This window comes from Mytilus trossulus, chromosome 2 (assembly GCF_036588685.1).
Source record: "Mytilus trossulus isolate FHL-02 chromosome 2, PNRI_Mtr1.1.1.hap1, whole genome shotgun sequence".
NCBI lineage: Eukaryota > Metazoa > Mollusca > Bivalvia > Mytilida > Mytilidae > Mytilus > Mytilus trossulus.
The window spans coordinates 76,829,377-76,852,837 of record NC_086374.1 but is presented as its reverse complement, the minus strand read 5'-3'; the positions used below and the strand labels follow the sequence as shown (position 1 = coordinate 76,852,837).

The 23,461-nt window shown below is 31.8% G+C and overlaps 1 protein-coding gene across 1 annotated transcript in view; it reads left to right on the top strand.

The window, feature by feature from the left end:
- Positions 1–23,461, top strand: part of LOC134708033 (SH3 domain-binding protein 5-like) — a 224,376-nt gene that overhangs the window by 75,621 nt on the left and 125,294 nt on the right. Inside the window, exon 4 of the mRNA XM_063568280.1 lies at positions 12,956–13,120. Within this exon, the coding sequence (XP_063424350.1) occupies positions 12,956–13,120 (165 nt within the window). The remainder of the gene's footprint in view (positions 1–12,955; positions 13,121–23,461) is intronic.

Genomic DNA, 23,461 nt, shown 5'->3' with positions numbered 1-23,461 from the left:
TTTATTTTGATACAAATTATTAACCGTTATATGATTTCAGTACTTTTGGACATCACGATTGGCTGTTCTTCATAAAATATGCTTACTTTAAGGAAAAAGATAATAAATTTTTGTAGGCGTTGCCTAAAATGCAAATATTTCTTCATTTTACTGACAATTATTGACAGCCAATGAATTTTTGTACTTTTTACAGTTTAGAATAGGTTTTTTTCATGAAATTCAAAGAATTCAGAGAATTCATATTTAAATTTTATTCGCATTGTTTAAAATAACCCAAATTAATCTTCTTTTTATCAAAAATGATACTACATTTGTATTTTATTTGAAATCAGTTATTTTTACCATCTTGAGACTAGTATTGTAATCAGAATTGAGATATAATGAGAATTTAAATACTTAAACTTTTTATTTTGTGGAATAAGAATGCAGCTATTGATGTATTTTGATACAAATTATTAACCGTCATATGATTTCAGTACTTTTTATACATCACAATTTGCTGTTCTTCATAAAATATGCTAACTTTAAGGAAAAAGATATCAAATTTTTGTACGCATTGCCTAAAAATGCAAATATTTCTTCATTTTCCTGAAAATTATTGACCGCCATTAAATTTTGTACTTTTTATAGTTTAGAATAGGTTTTTTTCATGAAATTCAAAGAATGTCAGAGAACTCATACTAAAATTTTATTCGCATTGTTTAAAATAACCCAAATTATTCTTCTTTTTATTAAAAATGATACTATTTCATTTGAAATCAGTTATTTTTACCATCTTGAGACAAGTATTCTAATCAGAACTGAGATATAATGAGAATTAAAATACTTAAACTTTTTTTTTGTGGAATGAGAATGTAGCTTTTGATTTATTTTGATACAAATTATTAACCGTTATATGATTTCAGTACTTTTGGACATCACGATTGGCTGTTCTTCATAAAATATGCTTAATTTAAGGAAAAATATAAAAAAAAATTGTAGGCGTTGCCTAAAATGCAAATATTTCTTCATTTTACTGAAAATTATTGACCGCCATTGAATTTTTGTACTTTTTATAGTTTAGAATAGGTTTTTTTCATGAAATTTAAAGAATGTCAGCGAATTCATATTCAAATTTTATACGCATTGTTTAAAATAACCCAAATTATTCTTCTTTTTAATAAAAATGATACTATTTTATTTGAAATCAGTTATTTTTACCATCTTGAGACAAGTATTCTAAATTAAAATACTTAAACTTTAATTTTTGTGGAATAAGAATGCAGCTATTGATTTTTTTGACACAAATTATTAACCGTCATATGATTTCATTACTTTTAGTTCATCAGAATTGGTTGTTCTTAATAGATTATGCTTACTTTAAGGAAAAAGATATTTATTTATTTTTACGCGTTACCTAAAATGAAAATATTTCTTCTCATACTGGAAAATATTGTAATTTCAATGGGTTACACTAATGTCCTGACAATGTCCTGACAATGTCCTGACAGTGTCCTGACAGTGTCCTGACAGAAATGAAAATGCTAAATACTTTTTTATTATTGGAAGGATTTACTTGAAATATTAGAAATATAATTTAAAAATATTTTTAAGAGTTAGAAAACTTGACCTGACCAACTTGACTTTGAAACTACTAATGTCCTGACCGATATGAAACGGCTAAAAAAATGTTTTATCATTGACAGGATAGACTTCAAATTCGATACCAAGGAAGATCAATACATTTCATACCAAAATATAAGAAAAAAAAAAGAAAAAAAATATTTTTAAGAGTTAGAAAACTTCACCTGACCAACTACGTACTCCCGTGACTAATGTCCTGACCGATGTAAAATGCTAATAACTTTTTTGTTCTTTAAAAGTATCGATTTCAAATTTAATGTCAAGGAAGATTATAATACTTAAGGATGTATTCTTCTGACTTTTCAGTCTCGTTCAGTCTCGTTGAAATCTCGTTCTTAAATTATTTCCAAAACATATGATAGAAGTGGAAAATATCAATGAATTTTAAAAATATTATAATCAAACATAACTCTGTGAAAAAATTGTGTATTTACCATGAACGGTTTTTGAATAATCCAGTTTTCAAATTTTACGACCATTCAAGTCAGTATTTTTAGTCAAAATTTTGAGAAAACGGGTGAGGGATACAAAAAATGATTTTACAAGAATAATATACATCCCATCTCATTTTGGTCTTTTCAAATTTCTTAGATATGTATTTTTTTCAATCATTTATAACAAAAAAGTTGAATTAATAAGCATTTTGTTCTTTAAAATGAGAAAAATCATAAAAATACAAAATTGGCAGTATGGTAAATTTTACACAAAAAAGCATCAAAATATGATAAAACTTTCTTATATTAACACCTACCTATAGTTTTTATAGGTTAAATTTATTCAGATGGGTCCACTTCATCTTTATGGAAAGTATGAAAAAAAGTTTAATTGTGGAACTGTGATTTTTTTCACGATAATAGCCCAAAAATAGGTAAAAATCGATGAAAAGTGAGAAAATCATCAAAATTGGGCATTTTCAAAGGGCCGTAGCAAAAAAAGAAGCACACCACCATATGATTTTTTTTTCACCAATTGTTTTGTTACAGTCTTATAAACCTAAAAATCAGGTTAAGAAAAAAAGTTTAATTCTAGAAATTTTTGGCTCCTCAGAGGTGTACATCCTTAATATACATATACAAGAAAAAGATTTAAAAAAGTTAATTTAAAGAGTTAAAAAACTTGACCTGACCAACGTCGACTCTCACGCGCTCTGACCAATGTCCTGACCGATGCAGAAAATATTAATAACTTTTTATTATTGAAAAAATAAATTACTTAAGTACCTTACCAAGGAAGATGATAGCATTAAATATAGGAATTCATGAGAGAGAAAAATAGTGTTTTTTAACTTTTTGAAATGTTAGAAAACTTGACCTGACCAACTTCATCTTTTTCATGATGAATGTCCTGACCGTTATGAAAATGCCTATAACCTTTTTGTTATTTATTGGGATATTACCAAGTTAGGTATCAGGGAAGATTACAACACTTAGTATATAGCATGTAAAATTAAAATATTTTAAACTTGACCTCACCGATGTTTATATTACCTTGTTCTGCAATGTCCTGACTGATGAAGAAAAGACAAATATTATATATCTGTTTTTACTCTCTCTAAAGACAGAATATACTTAATTCTTTAAATTATATTGATATTTCATTTTTTTTTATTTAAACATAGTTATTAAAGAAAGAACTTGGATGCACTTTTTATTATTCCTACTATATTCGTACAAGAAAGTCAAAAGACAGTGACATAATCTTATAAAATTATGTATATATTAAGTTTTTATATTTCTGTGTGATTCTAACATAATTCTACTTTGAATGCTTGTAAAAACAATATGTTGACATCAAAAGAAGCCCATTTCCTGTCCTTATTTATGTTACTATGATTGACAAGTTTAATCCCTCATTAACGAAACAACAAAAAGTAATTGAAATAAACAAGAAAAATAATTCTCCAATTTGTGTTAATTTTAATTAATGTATGTGTGATTAAATTTTAATTATTCATGTCACTGTCTATGGACTTAATTGCATTCTGTAGTGTACATCTTTATAATCTTTTCACATTAATGCATTTACTTAGTATCTATACATCATCTCGAATCACATATCCATGATATCACTTTTCTCAGTGATATAAAAATTAATTATATCCCTTTCAATAACAAAAAAGTTATTGGCAATTTTATAACGGTCAGGACATTCATCATGATCATGATGATCATATAAAGATCAAGTTTTCTAACATTTAAAAAAAAATTTTTTTTTCATAAATTCTTATTTTGAATATTATTTTTTTTTGGGGTAAGGAACATTAATTAAGACAATTCTTTCAATAAAAAAAAGTTATTAACATTTTCTACATCTATCAGGACATTAGTCAGGGCAGAATCGAATTGGTCAGGTTAAGTTTTATAACACTTAAAATTAGTTTGTTTAATATTTTTTCTTATATATATCTCTGTATTCAATATTACAATCTTCCCTGACATCAAATTTGAAATCGAACGGCTTCAAAGAACAAAAAAGTTAATAGCATTTTACATCGGTCAGGACATTAGTCACGGGAGTACGTAGTTGGTCAGGTCAAGTTTTCTAACTCTTGAAAATATTTTTTTTCTTTTTTTTTCTTATATTTTTGTATGAAATGTATAAATCTTCTTTGGTATCGAATTTGAAGTCTATCCTGTCAATGATAAAAACATTTTTTAGCCGTTTCATATCGATCAGGACATTAGTAGTTTCAAAGTCAAGTTGGTCAGGTCAAGTTTTTTAACTCTTAAAAATATTTTTTTATTTTTTTTAAATTATATTTAAAAAATATAAGTTCTCATCTTGCTTGATTCAAAATTTCAAGTAAATCCTTCCAATAATAAAAAAGTATTTAGCATTTTCATTTCTGTCAGGACACTGTCAGGACATTGTCAGGACATTGTCAGGACATTAGTGTAACCCAATTTCAATTGCAATCCGTTGTTATGAATGATTTTCATGTTTTTTGTAGAAAATGTGAATTATTCAAGAATAAATCTGCTTAAAATTATTTCTTTCTTTTTAAGGAATATATTTATGTTTACCACCATTGGATTTTTGTACTTTTCATTGTTTAGGAGTAGTTATTTTTTTTATTAAGGTTTTAAAAAAAGACTATTAGAAAAATATAATGTTATGTTGTTTGCATTGTTTGAAATTATTCATATCTCTTGTTAAAAAATCAGCATTTATTTTTGTAAGTTTTTATTTTAAAGGCTTCGATTGTGACAGGAATATAGAAAGTCCTTGATTATGATAAGTTTTTTTTTAAAGAATTTTATGATCATAAGGATACAAAAATTTAAAATATTGAAAAAAAACAGACTACATTTTTTCAATACACCGATCCTTTCATTTTGTTTTTCCCCCGAGTATGTTTGGAAAATAATAAAATCAAAATCGCGATGTAGACACCGTTTTAGAACTCGCAGGGTTTAAAAATATATTACCTAAATAAAACGAAAAAGACCATTCTTTAATGAAGATATTTTAATTCAGGTTTTTTATCTGTACATTTCTTTTCATTTCAATTCATAAAACTTTGCTAAATAATTATTAAAAATAATGTATCATTGAACGTTCAATTTTCACGAGTCGCCATTTTAATTAAATTAAACAACTAAGATTCCGTAATTTGTATTAGTTTATCATGTGACGTATTCAAGTTCAATCCGTCATCAAGGTCGATCGATACTATCCGTCCGATCAGTCCGATCAGTCAACTACTTTTCCTATAAGTCTGACGGATTGCTGACGTGAGTTTGACGCGAACTTGACTGATCGGTGACTGATCGATGACCGCTGATTGGTCGCTGAAAGAGTAACGCCTAAGGTTGCAAGTACTGTATATTGTGGTAGCCTGGGGTCCTGGCTAATCTTGTCAGTATAGCCAGGCGTGTATCAATGTACTGCCTGTCAATGATTGGTTGATACTAATTTTGTCCTCAATGTTTGTTTGACATCTGTATCCAATTAATTCTTGTTTAACATCAATTAGTAAAAATTAGACTGTAATTATTTGTCTTTATGAATTGATGTATAGTGTTATCATATCTAATTACATTGTAGTAGTATTATGATAATTAGTAAGCAGAAAAGGGTTAATTCTTATCAGCAATCGCCTGGTGAGAAAGTTAAAAGTTTAAGATGTCACATGTCCAAGGTGTCAATTGGATTCCAATTGTGCTGGTTTACATCAAACATCAAAATTTATGCAAATATTTATTCAGCCTCACTTTAGATTCAGAGTCAACTTGGACTGAATCGATCACATGGTATTTGTTCCACACCTGGCCCTTACGACGCACAGCTAGATTGGGCCGGATCCCAGGCTATATATTGTGGCTAATATCTACGACCATTCGTCAGCTGTGCGCTTTTAATTACGTATATTGTCGATAAGCTATAAGAGTTAAACAGATTTTATTTTTTCCCAGAATTCAACACATCGGGCTAAAACGTCACGACCCACTCGAGAATTCAACCAAAAAAGTTACAAATACTTGCTTTTCTCCGTTATTAGAAGGAATATAAATTTTAAACTTTGCAAATGTGTTTTTTATGTTAAGATGAACATAATTAGATGATAAGTAAAAATCGCGGAATTTCCCTTCAAAAATTTATATAATTTAAACTTTCACCTACAGGATTTCTTATTTTTGTGTCTTATATCAATGATCTTGTTCTACAAATATCAATGAGAAAAAAGCAACATCAGCGTTTGTTTGTTTGTTTGGTTTTTATTTAGAAATATATTATATGGGTCATTATAAAAAAACAACATGCAAAACTATGTTATTTGGTATGTATAAGTCAAAAGACATGAAAATATATCAAAATGTATCAAAATTACACTTGCATATATTAGATATGATTGTTTTGTGATACACTATATACAGTTTACCGTACGTATGAAATGTTATAAAAACATCCTTAAAGTTTTATTAACCCTTGGATATAGCCAGAATCAACTGTTATCTTTTACTATAAATCCTTTTAGACCTAAAATAGGACTATTATTTATACCATTATTTATATCATTTGGTATTAGGATTTATCACTTTTTAATATTCCATTTTGATACATACAAATATTTTTTTAATGATTTGGGAGGTGTATGTTGGTTTTATAATAAAAAAAATAATTAAAAGGAAGTCTCATTTTTAAAGTCAATGGTGTAACCAAAAGACAAATTGGTAGCCTGTAAGAGTCATCTTTCTCAAGATTTCAGCAGTTGCAATAGTTACTCCCTTAGCCCAAAAAAATAGTATATGTCTGTTTCCTGCTGCCAAAGCAAAAAATTCAGAGTCGGAAGGTCGGGATTTTTTTGTTGTTATTATTATTATTTTCTTTTTTGCACTCCCTGCAGTCGGTTCAAAGTCATATTTGGTTGGGTTCCTGTACCCAAAAGTGTGTTTATCTCTATAAAGAAGCTGGTAATGACTTCTCCTCCCAGTGCCAACATTTTTTAAACCGTAATTGTAGCACATTTGTGCAGCCATTTTTATTGTTTGGGCGTAGTATACGGATCCGGATCGAACCGGAAACGATTTTTTTCCCGGAATTTAAAAACAAGTCTAGGGTCGGGGGTTTTGATCTAGGGTCTGAGGTTTTGATCCAGGGTCGATCGGAAGCAGGAAACAGACATATTTTTGTTTGCCTTAGCAATGTTACCTGTAAGCAAGGATTTGTATAGTTCTAACTATACAAATCCTTGCTGTAAGCACGTTAGGCAAAAGAAAACAAACATTTATGTTGAAAATTTAGTGAAAAATCTTAAAAGTAAGTAAAAGCTATATGATAATTGAAAATAGTTTCAATGGTATACCCTTAGAAAAATCATTTAAAAAAAAACATTTCCTGAACTTTGAATTATGAAATATATTGATTATAGAAACATGCACCAGTAACAACATATAGAATAGGGGAATGGGACACTTATTTCGTAACTAAATCTTAAAATACACCTTAAATCATTGGTGTTACTGTCAATGGTGAGACCATTTTGATAAAATAACACCATTGACCAGTTTAGTAACACCACTAAATATATCATGACAATTTTGTGTTTCTTCTGTTCAAGTCATGCTAAACAAGCGAAACATCATATTATTTATGAAAAACAATACTTATTTAACAATGTTTTAACAATATCATGTATTATATTATATACAAAGTTTTCACAAACTGATGTATGCTGGTAACACCAATGACACTATTTAGTAACACTATTGACATTTTTAGTTACAAAATGTATTGATGTTATGTTGTATAATTTGAGATGTTTTAGCCTAAGAATTATTTGTTCATCTTTTTGTTTTGCTCGGTGTTCTTGGCTTTGTGTTTGATACTTAATAAAGGTAAAATCTGAAATGTGATGTCAATGGTGATACTTTTTGTGTCATTGGAGTTACTGAAGGGTCAGTGGTGTTACTATATAAAAATGCGACATTTTTTTTTTTATTCATTATTGAAAGTGTTTTTATGTCGTGTACGAAGCATTAGGTATATTATTATCATTTTATCTTATACAATTCACATATATTCAGTTTAAGTGTATTTTTTAGTATTTACAAAGGCCACAAGGTTACCAATAGCGCAATTATTTGTTTACATTTTACCGGCAAGTTTTTTACCTGTGGTACTCAGAATAGAATCTTATACGGCTTCTGATTGGTTGATATAGGATTGGAATTACATTTATTCGAAAGCTTATCCAATTAGGTTTAAAAATTGTCGAAAATCATATTCACATTTTACGAAGTATAGAAAATATTTTCAATTTCTGAACGACGGAGCCATTAAAAATATGACTTTTTCATTAAGCGTAAAAAGTAGACGATCTTTTTCAACTGCATTTTTAGTCAATTTGAGCCGCGTGACTGTATATTTTTGTTGTTGTAATGCAACACTGGCATTGCCTGTAACAGGAACTGCCACCCGTTTTTCCGTAGTTTGTGTAGTCTTCGAGAAAAAATACGGAACACTAGGGGTACCCTATGGAAAATGCATTACGAATAATTGCGCTCTTGTAACCATAATTAGGACAGCCAACTTTTTTACGACAATGTATTCTGAAATTTATGTTTGAATAGAATGCACAGCTATATGAATAATGTCAATAAGTCGTAATTTAACAGATTTGGCTTAACTTTTTGGACCTTTTGGATTATAGCTCTTCATCTTTTATATATAAGCTTTGGATTTCAAATATTTTGGCCACGAGCATCACTGAAGAGACATGTATTGTCGAAATGCACATCTGGTGCAAGAAAATTGGTACCGTTAATTTTATTACTACCACTGGGTCGATGCCTCTGCTGGTGGACTATTAGTCCCCGAGGGTATCACCAGCCCAGTAGCCAGTACTTCGGTACTGGCATGAAAATACGGATTTTTTGTGTTATTAAAATTTGCTGTTACAAAATATTAGAAATTATTAGAAATTATTATAAATTAAGGAATTTATCTCCCTCATGCAAAGCTCTGATTCCTTTCACTGATTTGGCTTAACTTTTTGGACCTTTTGGATTATAGCTCTTCATCTTTTAAAAAAGCTTTGGATTTCAAATATTTTGACCACGAGCATCATTGAAGAGACATGTATTGTCGAAATGCGCATCTGGTGCCAAAAAATTGGTACCGTTAATTTTATTAAACCTAAACAACAAATTGGAACAGTTGTTTGATGATTAACAATAATATTTAGTACCTAAATGTATGCGTTAAATTGGTAACACCATTGACACGATTTTAGCAAAGGATGACCTAAAATTGTTAAAATTGAAGGAACTCTTATTTTTTCCCATTGCATATTTCTGAATATCGTTGCTACCATACTATAGAATAACGGGACGCATTTAAATGTTTTATACAATGACATCATTTTTCAAAATGTTACCTCGTCGAAATTTGCACTTTTTTTTATAATGACCCATGATATGATAACTGCATTGAAATGAATTCTAAATTAAGTGTATTCACGTGTGTCATTCGGTTTAACGAGAGAAATGATCGTGAAAGAATATCTAACGGGGGTCAAGTATTGCGAGACGATCGTGGAAGCTCTGGTACCGGATCGTGAATTTTTTTTTAATGCAAATTCTAGTTCAGACTCTATGAAAATATTACTTAATTTTCAAAACGCGGAAAAAATCCAAAAAAAAATATGCCTGTCAAACTGGTTCAACTTCATCAACATTACAATGCAATAAGATAAAGAAAATATGCAGTACTTTACGAAAAAAACACCACAGGCGCGATGCATGTCTATGGAATCATTTTTTTAAAAACACGCTATTTGTACCTGTAATTGTCATATTTCAAAATATCATGATATATTTGAAATTAAATCTTTGGTGTATCTGATAGTACAGTAAAATAAAAGTATGCTCTTCCCCCAAAAGCATTAATTAGTTTATGAAAACCTTGAATTTTGTTGAATTTTCGTCAAAAGATTAGGCAACGCATTATTTTGATCGTGAAAGATATTGCGTGACCAGCCTTAATAATAGAGCATTTGCATTATTCACGTATCAGAATACGTGCACGGATCGACGTATACGTATCGAACGGATTTGTTTACAATAATGATTTTACCCCGATCTCAATTAAAATTAAATCCATAATATAATATTTTCATCGGGACCAACTTGACTTAATTTATCCTTTCCTTATATATGTGATATACGATACGTCGATACGGCTACGTCAGCAAATACTTGATTAATGCAAATGCTCTAGAGGTCGGTCATTTACAAACGTATCGTATACGTTGACGTATCCGCATCTGCTGATTTATCAAAAAATATTATATGATTCCGAGCTTATTAATAAGACCATACTTCATTTAAAAAAATAATAATTGGAATCTCTTCGAAACAATCTAATATACACTTTCAATATTTGTGATAGTGGTGTTTTGTATATAAAAATAAGGGTTTCTATCAAATACTTTTACATGCCCTTAAAAAGGAACCAATGTAGGACAAGTACACGAATATAGTACAAAATCCTTTAATAATCTAGTTAACAAATATTTCAAAATCGTATATGAAGAGGTAATAGAAAGTACTGAGTAACACTCTATTTGTCAATTAACAATTTGGTTCTACGTGAGCACAAGTTCACACACAAACAAACGATTTTACCGTATTCACTCCTATCATGCCTGTAAACTGTTCCAACTATTCGGAATATCTTTCAAAGTAGGGTTATATATTCCACAAACACTCGATATTTCCTTATTTTTTTGTAAATTTCTGCATTAGAAATTAATCAGTCGCCCACTTGCATTATTGAAAGTACAAAAAATTAAAGCTCGGGAACATATACTTTTTTTGTGTATATCTGCAGATGCGGATACGTCAACGTATATGATACGGTTGATACGTCTTTAAATGACCGACCTCTAATACTAGTAATCAGAAATCAATATTTCTTTTATCATTTGATATACCTGCAACTGGTTAAAGCCTGTTATATTTTTATAAGAATAAACATTAACGCTATTTTTTTTAATTCAACACTGTACCTCAAAAGTCTAATAAAAAACAACTAAAAACGTGCCTAAATCAGTATGAAAAATTCAGCTCTGAGAATCGGTCTAGTACAATTCATGCAGACCGCCACTATATTTAGCCAATAATATTTTTTATGGATTTGCAACGTTTAAACCAAAATGTAAAACAAATAGCAAAAACATTATCTTTCTGAACCATTTAAGACTGAACGATAACCAACATTGTGTGCAACAGTTGTATGTAAATTTATATACAACGCAGCAGATGTGGATTGATTTCCAATGAGATAACTATATATACTACAGACTATAGAATACCAGAGAGCAAATGCTGAAATGTCTCGTCTGCTTTACTCATGATAGTATCTTTGTTGAACGTCTGTAATATTAAGGGTTTTACTAGAATTGTCAAATACGCTTACGACTGTGAATGGTTCATAAAAAAAGGTAAGATAAACCATGCCAAACAGATCTCTACAAACATCCCGTATATCAAATATAGGTGTTCCGATCCTTACAATACCTTAGAAACTGACAAATGTAAAAGTTACGTTTGGCCAATTAATTCGGAACATAAGGTCGAAAGCATATTAACCCTAACCGACAGCCAGACATAGACACCTTACTTTCATTCAATATATTAAATACAATTGATGTCATATATGAAACATGCTGACAGACATGTAAACCATACACCTAATACCGTGGCGCTATAGCATACAGGTTCAATGTATTTTTTAGCTAAAGGCCAAACATCATAAAACGAACATTGCCAAATGATACATGATAATGAGGTCAATGTTATTTGAAATCTTGCAGAAGTCGAAAATGTACACCTTACAATCATAACAACAGGCGGTTATTCTAAAGCTTAACGAATCCGCGATACGGACTTGACCATAAAACTAAATATTCATCCATGAAATGAGGCAAAGCCGAGGCCAGATGAATCATGTCTGACGGACATGTAGATTATAGGATCCAATATACGAAATGAAGTTATCCTATAACTCGTAATAAGTGGGTACTTCACATGACAATACAAACATTCATCCTACAACCAGCCAACTATTATACAAATAACATGTTTACGAATGCACAAATAATAATTTGTTTCTGAAAATATTAATACTTTGAAAGGCTTAATTTTAATGAGGATCTTGGCAAATCTCGTTCTTCTCTATACCAATAACAAATATGTTTAATTATCATATAATTGAAGAATAATTTGAACGTCATCGTAACATCAGATCTGTCACGATCCCTTTCACGATCTTCAAAAAAGCGATATGTGATCTTTCACGATCCTAAAAATCTTTTTTTTTTCTCCAAATTTCAGATTATGTTTATACAAAATAACTATGAGAACCATTTGATTCATTCAAATAGAATGCCCTATTCGGATAAAAATAGTTTATTTTAATCGAATTTGTGGAAAAATCATGTTTGTTTACATATTTTCTGGCATTGAAATGTCAAGAAGGAATCTGCCTTTTGTTGTTTTGTAAAAACTGTGTACTTTTAAAACTGGATTTTTTTACATACTGATCATGATGTTGAACCATTTTGACAGACAGTTTTACTTTGTTGAAAATTTGTCTGTGTACTTAATTGAATTAGAAAATTTATTGACCTTTCATATGTCTTCTCGATTAAATTTCTTTCACGATCCGTTACCAGAGCTTTTACGATCGTCTCGCAATACTTGACCCCCGTTAGACGTTCTTTCACGATAATTTCTCTCGTTAAACCGAATGACACCCGTGGTATTCAATTAACTATTTCAGAGTATCGACAATAGTTTAAATTAGAGTTATTAACAATGTTTTATAGGTTCAGGGTGAAAGCCTTAAAGCTGCTAGACAGTACCAGTCAGCCATCGGAATATACAGAGCGGCCAAAGAGACTGTTGCCTTAGCAGAAGATAAACTAGTAAAAGGAGGGGAATGTCAATTGTCTTCTGCGTGGCAAGAAATGTTAAATCTTGCAACAGAAAGGGTAATTATGGTTTTATATCATAAATATCTGCTTAAGTTTCTAGTCTCAGTTATATATATATTCGTGGTGAAGAAATGTTAAGCTGCAAGTATCTTTTTCACGACGAAGAAACATGTCAACAATATCGTTCATTATGATTAATATAATACACCTGTAAGACAGCTACCAAACAACGCATTAAACCAATAATTATTTGGCAGGATTAAACCTGGCCATCCTCCGGTGTCAGTCGTGGTCGTTAAGATCTTCTCCTTTGAAACAGCTTGAACAATTTCAACCATACTTAGGGTCAACAGTTTTTTTTCTATGACGTCATATTTTGAAGGACCATGCATGTGACCCTTAGTGGTGGACTGATTAATAAAGATATGTGTATAAAACTAGATATCACTGAAATCAGAATGTTCTATCGTTTAAAATGAAATGAAAATACAGTGTACTTTTAATATATAAACAAAAATCCATCCAAAGAACATGGAGAAAAATGTCTAATTTGATCATAAAAAACCTGAAATCAGGTCATGTGCATACCCATGAAGACATGATACATGTAATATCTTTGCTATGTAATAATACAATCCAGTTTCTTTAACTAATTTTTTAACAAGTACGACGTTACGCACGATATTGCGTCCCAATTGGTAACGTCAAAATTTGACGTTTTACGTCGGTAATCGAGTATACTTTGTTCGTTTTTATTGTAATCATTTTTGATCGATATGGACACTTCAAAGTCTTGAATATGTACGAAATATTTGCTACTGGTAGATACGCAAGCAAATGAACTTTTCGGACTTCTGATTCGGCTTGTGTTGTGTATTTTTCTTTATATTTATTGTAACTTTTATTTGTTTGCTCTTTTCTTTTTAGTTTCTTTATCTCTTTACAATATTTTATTCTCTCTGTCCCGGATATGAAAATCTTTTGTTCTGTAATTAATATTTTACTTATTTATTGACAAATTACCATATGTTTTTGTTTTCATTTTAGATAATTATTCATTTTCTATTTGATTATAACTACTTTTATATATTGCAGTTCTTATCGTGGTTTCTATGATTCTATCTATTTTCGAAATTTGTAATTTGGTTATTTTGTTTTGTCCTCTGATCTTAAAACATAAAATCGAACCGTACTTGTTATTTAGAAACAATGAAATATCGTTCACATATCATTTGATAATACGAATTGCTTTCAAGTTCGATGGCCTAGGAGGATGATTGGCCTAATAAGTTCATATAAAGTGATAAAAAGCATGATAATTTTAAGATACGCTCGTGGCGAGATTTGTTCGACTCCGATGCTAATCGACAGTTATTGCAACTATTTTAACTTAAGGTCGCCTGATGGCCGGCTTGTCCTACCTTTGATGACAGGTCAATAAAATACAACAAATTTCGCTTATACATGATGTGGTGTTTAACACCAAAACAAAAAACAAACTTTTAGAAATAATTTGAAAATACATATATGTATAGCGTCCCGAATCGAAAACGTTCAAAACGTAAGAAAATTGCTCAGTGGACAAACTTGCAAGACATTTGAATTGTTAAAAAACGAAGTCATTTCGACTTAACAGCTTATCAAAAAGTATGTTATCGTATTGTGGGGTAAAAGCACAATTACGAAAAAGCACTGTTTTATATGCTACAAATTGAATATTTAATAAAATGACGTTGAAACTGACAGTGTTTTTGTAAAAAGCGGCGAAATTCGACATTGGACAATCTTGCAAGACATTTTCCCAAGGCCAATGCGTTTTTATTTGTGGTGCGAGTGCTGTAAAATTCCGGAATTAAAATGGCCTATCTAAGCACATTTGTAGGAATAATTTATAAAAACAAAATTTTATATCATCTGATATTTTAAAAAGCGATAAATTTAGTTAACTTACCATTTTCAGAAACCTGACCATGGCGAGGATTATTCATTTTTGAAAAAATAATATTTTTCCGTTCGATCAACACAAAAAACAGCAATGGCGTCATAAATTATATTAGACTTTTATCATTCATGCGAATTTTCGCGAATTTTAAACTTTTTATTAGACCACAAAAATTCCCGCAAAAGTTATTTTGCGAATAATTTGTTACGTCTGACACGCATATTTTTGACGTTTTGGTAATATTTGTATCATTATTTGAAATTATTATGAAAAGTTAAAGAATATTTTTGTTATTTTTTGAAACAGAAATACCTCCCTAATCTACGGATATAAATTTCATAAAGCTAAACTAGTTAGTTTTCATAGAAGAGCTATTTATCAAATTGCTCTGTCGCATTTCACGGCATTGACGCAATAACGTGCTTAACGTCGTTACACATCGTTTGATGGTCAGACTACAAAATGACAACATGTGTATAAGAACTTAAATTGATCTATTTAATTACAAAAAAGTCATGTTTATTTAAGAACGTGCATACATGTGCAGTGGCGGATTCAGAGGGGAGCGTAGAGGGCGTACGCCCCCCTTTACTCGGAATTTTTTTTTGTAAAACAATCAATCAGACTAGACTTCGTGAACTTTGCCATTTCTCGAGTATTTAATTTTTTATACGACAATTTTTTACTTATAAAGATATATTTTGCAGCTTTTTACTGATTGTCAAAGTCATGTGATTTGCTATTGACTGGTGGAGTTGACCAGTGCGTCGAAAAAACGGCACTCGGTCGTTTTGAAATTCTAATTACAGTAATACACATTGCTTAAGCTGAGGATGTCATGACAATCAGTAATCTTCAAAGCGACACAGGATTGAGCAAGAACGTATTTACTTCTATTTCACTATTTCACCAAACAGAAAGTAATAGTAAATACTCTATCTAGACTATTACTATTACTCATGAAAAAAAGTCCCACAATATTATTTACTTACAAAACATGTTTAATCCTAAATGCCCCAGCCTATTTTTATAAATAACAAAGTTGAATAATGATCCCTAGTCAGTAATGCTCTAGAAAGATTTCAGGTCTCAGGTACGAACCATTTGATTTGAGGAGGGAGTCCAAGATATTTGAGAGAACACAAAGTTGACTAGTTCTTGCCTTAAACAAAAATTCTGATCGTATATCTGGATAGAAAACAATAGTCTTGTCTACTATTTTGCTATTAAAAACGAAAATTTCAACAAAACTATTTAGCCTTAAATAAACATGATGAATAAAAACGGGCGTATTTTTTTGTGGTCGGGGTTTGCATGTTTGACCAGAATGTCTGTTTCGCGGGACTTATATATATTGAATACTTTTTTCAAGACCAGACTGTCACCTGCCTGCTGAGTGTGACCTTAATCTCTCCATTTGTCGACCGTTATTTATAAATTCGTTGTCATTTCAAACACTTTCGTAGTCTTTGGTGGATTTTAAACCTCTCACTTCGGTTCCCTTGGTTATGTTGGGTGAAACATATCAATCAAACATTTTGATAAAAACTGCTTGTTTGTCTTTTTTAACTCATGTCGTTCGTACTGTAAATTTCATCGAATTTCTATGTCTATTTTTTACTAAAAAGTCCTACATCAAATATATCAGTACATAGCTTCGGGTCAATACTATAATTTTATAATAGTAAATTAATAGGGAGAATACAGCATAAAAATGTCCAACCCTTACACTTTACAGCAACTATAAAATATACATGCCCCAAGCCAGGAACTGTTTAAATAGTGCATATTACACTTATTTTATTTTTTTTAGCCCAATAAAGGTCCCAAATTTTTTTCGCCTCGCTCCGCAAAATTTAAAATCTTCGCCCTCCCTTTCCCAAATCCTGGATCCGCCCCTAATGTGAGAGTTGCTGATCTGTCAATTATAATTACTGTAACAGATGCTACGGTGATAAAGTGAGGTGAACTTATAACACTTCTCCGGTCATAGATAAAAACAAATTAAAAACAAATAAACTCAATTACAGAAAATTAATGTCTTTTCACGGCTACTGATTGATAAGTCCATATCAGTTTGAAAACAAGCAAGAGGCTCTCAAGAGCCTGAATCGCTCACCTTATTTTTTTGGTTAAATCTCTCATCAATGATTATTTTGGCTTTTCAATTTATTTAAATGTTCTTTGAATCGTCCTATTTTCTTCAAAAGCAAAAAAAAATAATCATTTTCTCCTATGTTCTATTTTAGCCATAGAAGCTATGTTTCTTGACATACAAGGAAATAAAATATAAAATGTATACTACATTTTAGATACTCTGAAACTCATTTAGCCTAAGTTTGGTTGAAATTGATACAGCAGTTTCAAAAGAGAAGATTTTTTTAAGTAAGTCAACATGATGAACAAATTGTGAAAAAAGTCTTTAAAGGGCAATAACTCCTTAAGGGGTCAATTGACAATTTTGGTCAAATTGACTTATTTGTAGATCTTACTTTGCTTAACATTTTTGCTATTAACAGTTTATCTGTATCTATAATAATATCCAAGATAATAACCAAAAACTGCAAAATTTCTTTAAAATCATCAATTCAGGGGCATTATACCTGAAAAACCAGTTACCCAATTCGGCTGAAAATTTCAGGACAGGTAGACCTTGACCTAATAAATACTTTAACTTCTTGTCTAATTTGCTCTAAATGCTGAAGTTTTTGAGATATAAGGTTGCAGTCTTGTAATTGACTGCTCCATAGGCTTACATGCTAAACAGCTGATCTTTGAAAATAAAAAAATTAAAAATGCTATATAGAAAAAAAAATTCATGTTCATATCATGTATGTACTAATGTGAAATTGTGATTTAATCGAAAAAAAAGAGGGTGTTGCCACGAAGAATAAAAAGTTACGCAATCCTGAAGTCAAAACATTTTTTTTCTACTTTCTGTTTGCTATTTTTACTAGGCCGCACCACTTCCAGTAAACATGATATCCTTCCACTTTCCTGGATTGATATCCCCAAAAGATGCAAGATTTTTTTTAAAGTCTATATATATGTTTCAATTCAGCATAAACCTATAATCAAACAGAAAAAATTGAGTTCAGAAAAAAATTCAGAAAAAAATGCACTATTTTGTTTCCCTCCATGTTTTGACATGCACCGGAAATTGGAGTTGTAATACAAGACTGGTACCATAAGCCAAAAACTGCATTTTTACCTGTGTTCTATATTTAGCCATGACGGCCATGTTTTTTGACGAAATAGAAAATAAAACACAAACTTTATTTTATACACCCTACTGATCATTCAGTTGAAGTTTGGTTGAATTTGGTGGAGTAGTTTTAGAGGAGAAGATTTTTTAAAGTTAGCAAATTTGATGAACAAATTGTGAAAAGTTGTCATTAAAGGACAATAACCCCTTAAGGGGTCAATTGACAATTTTTGTCATACTAACTTATTTGTAGATCTTACTTTGTTGATTTTTTTTGCTGTTTACAGTTTATCTTTATCTATAATAATATTCAAGATAATGACCAAAAACTGCAAAATTTCCTTAAAATTACCAATTAAGTGGCAGCAACCCAACAATGGGTTGTTTGATTCATCTGAAAATTTCAGTGCTGATAGATCTTGACCTAATGAACATTTTTACCACATGTCAGATTTGCTCTAAATGCTTTCGTTTTTGAGTGATAAGCCAAAAAACTGCATTTGACTTCTATGTTCTATTTTTAGTAATGGCGACCATGTTTGTTGATAGATAAAAATTTCGGATACAATTTATAAACAAGATACCCTAAGGAACATTCAGTTAAAGTTTGGAAGTATTTGGCCTAGTAGTTTCAGAGGATAAGATTCTTGAAATAGTTTACGACGACAGACGACGGACGACGACGGACGCCAAGTGCCTGGCATAGCCATGTGAGCTAATAAAAATGTCAGATCAGAAACATTCATTCGTTAAAGTTTGATGCACTGAAACTATAATGTCCTACTATGAAAATAAAAATAAAAATGTTCGCACTGGTCTTGTAATTTCTTACACTAATTGATAATACACACACACATGCACTGCGAAGTACTTAATGCACTTCAAACGGTTGTGTGGATTATTATGCCTCTTTATAAATCAACCATTTATTTCAACACAAAATCCTTTAAATGCGACGGTTCTTTTCTTATTCTCTTCGGAACGGATACCGTGGTTCCATTTGTTCAGTCAAATTTGACGGTTTCTCGATTTGCGGTTGTTCGGTCTCAGAAGTACTTATCGGTATAGTTATTTCTGGCTCAAACAAATTACTTTTACTGTCAAATTTTTCTTCATTTTCGTTGTTTGTGCAATCGAAGTTTCTTACTCTGATGTGATCAATATGTCTCCGAATGACACGTCCATCTTGCAATTTGATATGAAATGAAAGTGGTCCTGATTGTTTTATTCTCCTGGAATCCATTTAATCTTTGAACCAATAGCGAAATTTCGGGAAAATACTCCCTGTCCTACATTTATTTGTCTGTTCACAGATTTCTTATCGTGATAATGTTTTTGTTGTCTCTCCTGAACTCGATTCTCGATATTTGGAAACATTAAATCTAGACGTGACTTGAGTTTCCTTTTCATCAGCAATTCTGATGGTGCCAATCCTGTCGTTGTTTGTGGCGATATACGGTAGTTGATAAGAAAACGGTTCATTTTTTCCTGTACAGTTCATTCTTTGATTTTCTTCATACCTTCTTTGAAACACTGAACTGCTCGTTCAGCACAACCATTACTAGCTGGATGCCACGACGCGGAAGTGCGATGTTCAATATTGATTTCACATAATCGGCGAATTCCTTATGCGGCTCCATTATCACTAATAATGAGATCACATAATCCATGTGTTGCAAACGTTTGTTGAAGTTTTGCAATCGTAGCTTCGGATGTTGTAGAATTCATTACGTCTATGTCTATCCATTTTGAATACGCATCAACCATAATTAGAAATGATTTGTTCATGAATGGTCCTGCAAAGTCTATGTGTATTCTTGACCACGGATGGCTCGGATATTCTCACAGATGTAACGGTGCTTCTACTGGTAATTTGCGGTTTTCCTGACATCTGTAACAATTAACTACAGTTAATTCCAAGTCATTGTCCATTCCCGGCCACCATATATAGCTTCTTGCTAGACTTTTCATTCTAGTAATCCCTGGATGTCCTTGGTGTAATTCATTTAACATGGCTTCACATACTGGTTGTGGTATAATTACTCTTCCTCCCCACAATATGCATCCGTCCTGACTACACAGTTCATTTTTTCTACTATAATACGGTCTTATGTTTTCACTGGGACATTTTGACGGCCATCCATTCAAAATGTATCTAAGCACCATAGACCGTATTGTGTCCTTGCGTGTCCACTTTTGAATTTGTTTAGCATCAACTGGTGTAGTGGCTAAATGTTCCATTATTAATATAGTATTACATGGCGTTGGTGTCTTTTCAATGTTTGTTTTCAGCGGTAGTCTACTTAGTCCATCCGCATTACCATTCAGACTCCCTTCTTTGTATACAATCGTGTACTCATATGCAGCTAACGTCAGTGCCCACCTTTGAATTCGAGATGCGGCCATTGTAGGTATAGGTTTATCTTCTCGAAATAAACCTATGAGCGGCTTCTTGTTATCATCGGTTATGATTCTAACGGGGTGTCCATACAAATATTGATGAAATTTCTTGATACCAAATATTACTGCTAGACTCTCCTTCTCAAGAACGGAATAATTCTTCTCTGCTGATATTAGTGTTCGAGGTGTATAAGCTATTGGTTTGTCACTGCCGTCGTTTATTTTATGCGAAAGTACGGCGCCTAATCCATACGGAGATGCATCACATGCTAAGATTAATTTCTTTTTCAAATGGAAATGTACAAGTACTGATGCGGATTTCAACAGTTATTTTGACTCTTTGAACGCTTTTTCCTGTTCTTTTTCCCCAACTCCATTTTGTGTCTTTCTTTAGAAGTATATGTAGCGGTTTTAACAAGTGAGACAAATTCGCTAAGAATCTTTTGTAATAGTTCAGCATTCCAAGATAAGCTTTCAGTTCTGTCACGTTTGTCGGACTTGGTGCTTTATCGATCGCATCAACTTTACTCTCCACTGGATAGATTCCGTGTTTGTTTATTTTAAATCCCAAATAAACAACTTCTTCGGCCATGAACACACTCTTCTGTTTCTTTAACCGAATTTCGATTCTTTTAAATCTAGACAAAACCTCAGAAAGAGATTGGTATGTTCCTCCCATGTTTTACTAGTTATCAGTATATCATCTACTCGAACCAAAACATTGGATATACCTTGAACTACATTTTCAAGTGTTCTTTGAAAAATACCTGGGCTGGACGCTACACCATACGGAAGTCTATTGTATCTGAATAAACCCTTATGCGTGTTTATAGTCACATACCTTTAAATGTCCTCATCTAGTTCAATTTGTTGGTATGCTTGATTAACCAAGTTTGTATACTATTCTTGTCCTCCTCCAAGCGTTGCGTATAAATCCTCTGTTTTAGGAATCGGATAATTATCCAACTTTGAAACGGCATTAACGGTTACCTTTTCACCACAAATTCTAATAGATCAGTTCTCCTAAACTACAGGTACTATCGGAGCGGCCCATGCAGTCGGAAAATTCTACTTGCTGAATCTGACCCTTCTTCTCAAGACGTTCAAGTTTTATCTCCACTTGATCCTTCAACGCATACGGCAAAGGGCGATCCTTGAAATATTTCGGTACGGCACTCTCATCAACATAAATCTTGGCTTTCATGCCTTTTACAGTTCCAAGTTCATCTTTGAAAACCTCCTTATTTGCTTCCAAGATCACATTCAAATCACTCGATTGATCACTGAAAGAATCCTTCCAATCCAGTTGGAGTTTGTTCAACCAGTCTCGGCCAAGTAAATTAGGACCTTTATACTTCACTATCAGTAATGGCAGTTTTGCGCTTTCCTTCTTGTAGTTGACATTGACGATTGCACGTCCTATTACAGGAATCTGCTCTCCCATGTATGTACGGAGTTTAGCACTTGTCGGTTCGATTCTGAATTTCGACTAGTAATCCTTGTAAGTATCCTCGCTCATGATAGAAACTGACGCTCCGGTATCTACTCCATGACGATTTCACATTCATTCACATTGATTCGCACTTTATATGCCTCATTAGATTTATTTCCAAAATGAAAACTGAGTAAACTTCATTTTCACTTTCACTACTTTCATCCTGCTCCATGAAACGAGCACGTGGTTTAAAACGTGATTTAAACTCTCTGTGATTTTCACTTGAATTCCCATTGGCAGATTTGTTACGGCATTTCTTTGCGATATGTCCTTTCTTTTTACAACTGTGACATTTTGCATCCTTAAACATGCATTCAGCAGCTAGGTGATTTCCTCCACACCGGTAACAATCTCCTTGTTTCGAATTTCCAGAGTTGTTTCTTGTATACTAGTATGATTTGGAAACTTTGTTGATTTGTTTCTGAAATGTCGCATTTGTCCCACCCACTTGGATGTCCTGTGCATTCTTACCTGCAGTCTCCATAACGGGTGATGTTACGCGCGATGTTCATACATGTAAGCGTAACACAACGTCGCGAATATGTCGTAACGTTCAAACTAAAACTTCGACTGAAACGTTGTTTTAAGCAAGTGCGACATTCTTGTGAGACTCCACAAATTTTTTTAGGATATTTGTCTTTAAATTCATAAAATTAAGCAAATTAACATTGATGAAGTAAACATAAATACTAACCTTTTTCAATTTTAGATAAATGTTTTTAATTCTCAAATCTGGAATACCATATTTTTCCCCGTGGGACAGATTTGCCCTTATAGTATGGAATTAGTTATCAAAGGTACCAGGATTATAATTTAGTACGCCAGACGCGCGTTTCGTCTACATAAGACTCATCAGTGACGCTCATATCGAATTAGTTATAAACCAAACAAATACAAAGTTGAAGAGAATTGAGGATCCAAAATTCCAAAAAGTTGTGCCAAATACTGCTAAGGTAATCTATGCCTGGGATAAGAAAATCCTTAGTTTTTTCAAAAAAAACAAAGTTTTGTAAACAGGAAATTTATAAAAATGACCACATAATTGATATTCATGTCAACACCGAAGTGCTGACTACTGGGCTGGTGATACCCTCGGGGACGAAACGTCCACCAGCAGAGGCATCGACCCAGTGGTGTAAATAGTTATCAAAGGTACCAGGATTATAATTTAGTACGCCAGACGCGCGTTTCGTCTACATAAGACTCATCAGTGACGCTCATATCGAACACTTTATTTTTATATGACGTCATAAAAAATGCATAAAAAACTGAAGGGTTCCTTCGGTTAAATAATGGAAAAAAACGTTTTTCAAAATACTAAATAGTTTAGACGAAAATCATAGTTAAGAGGTTACA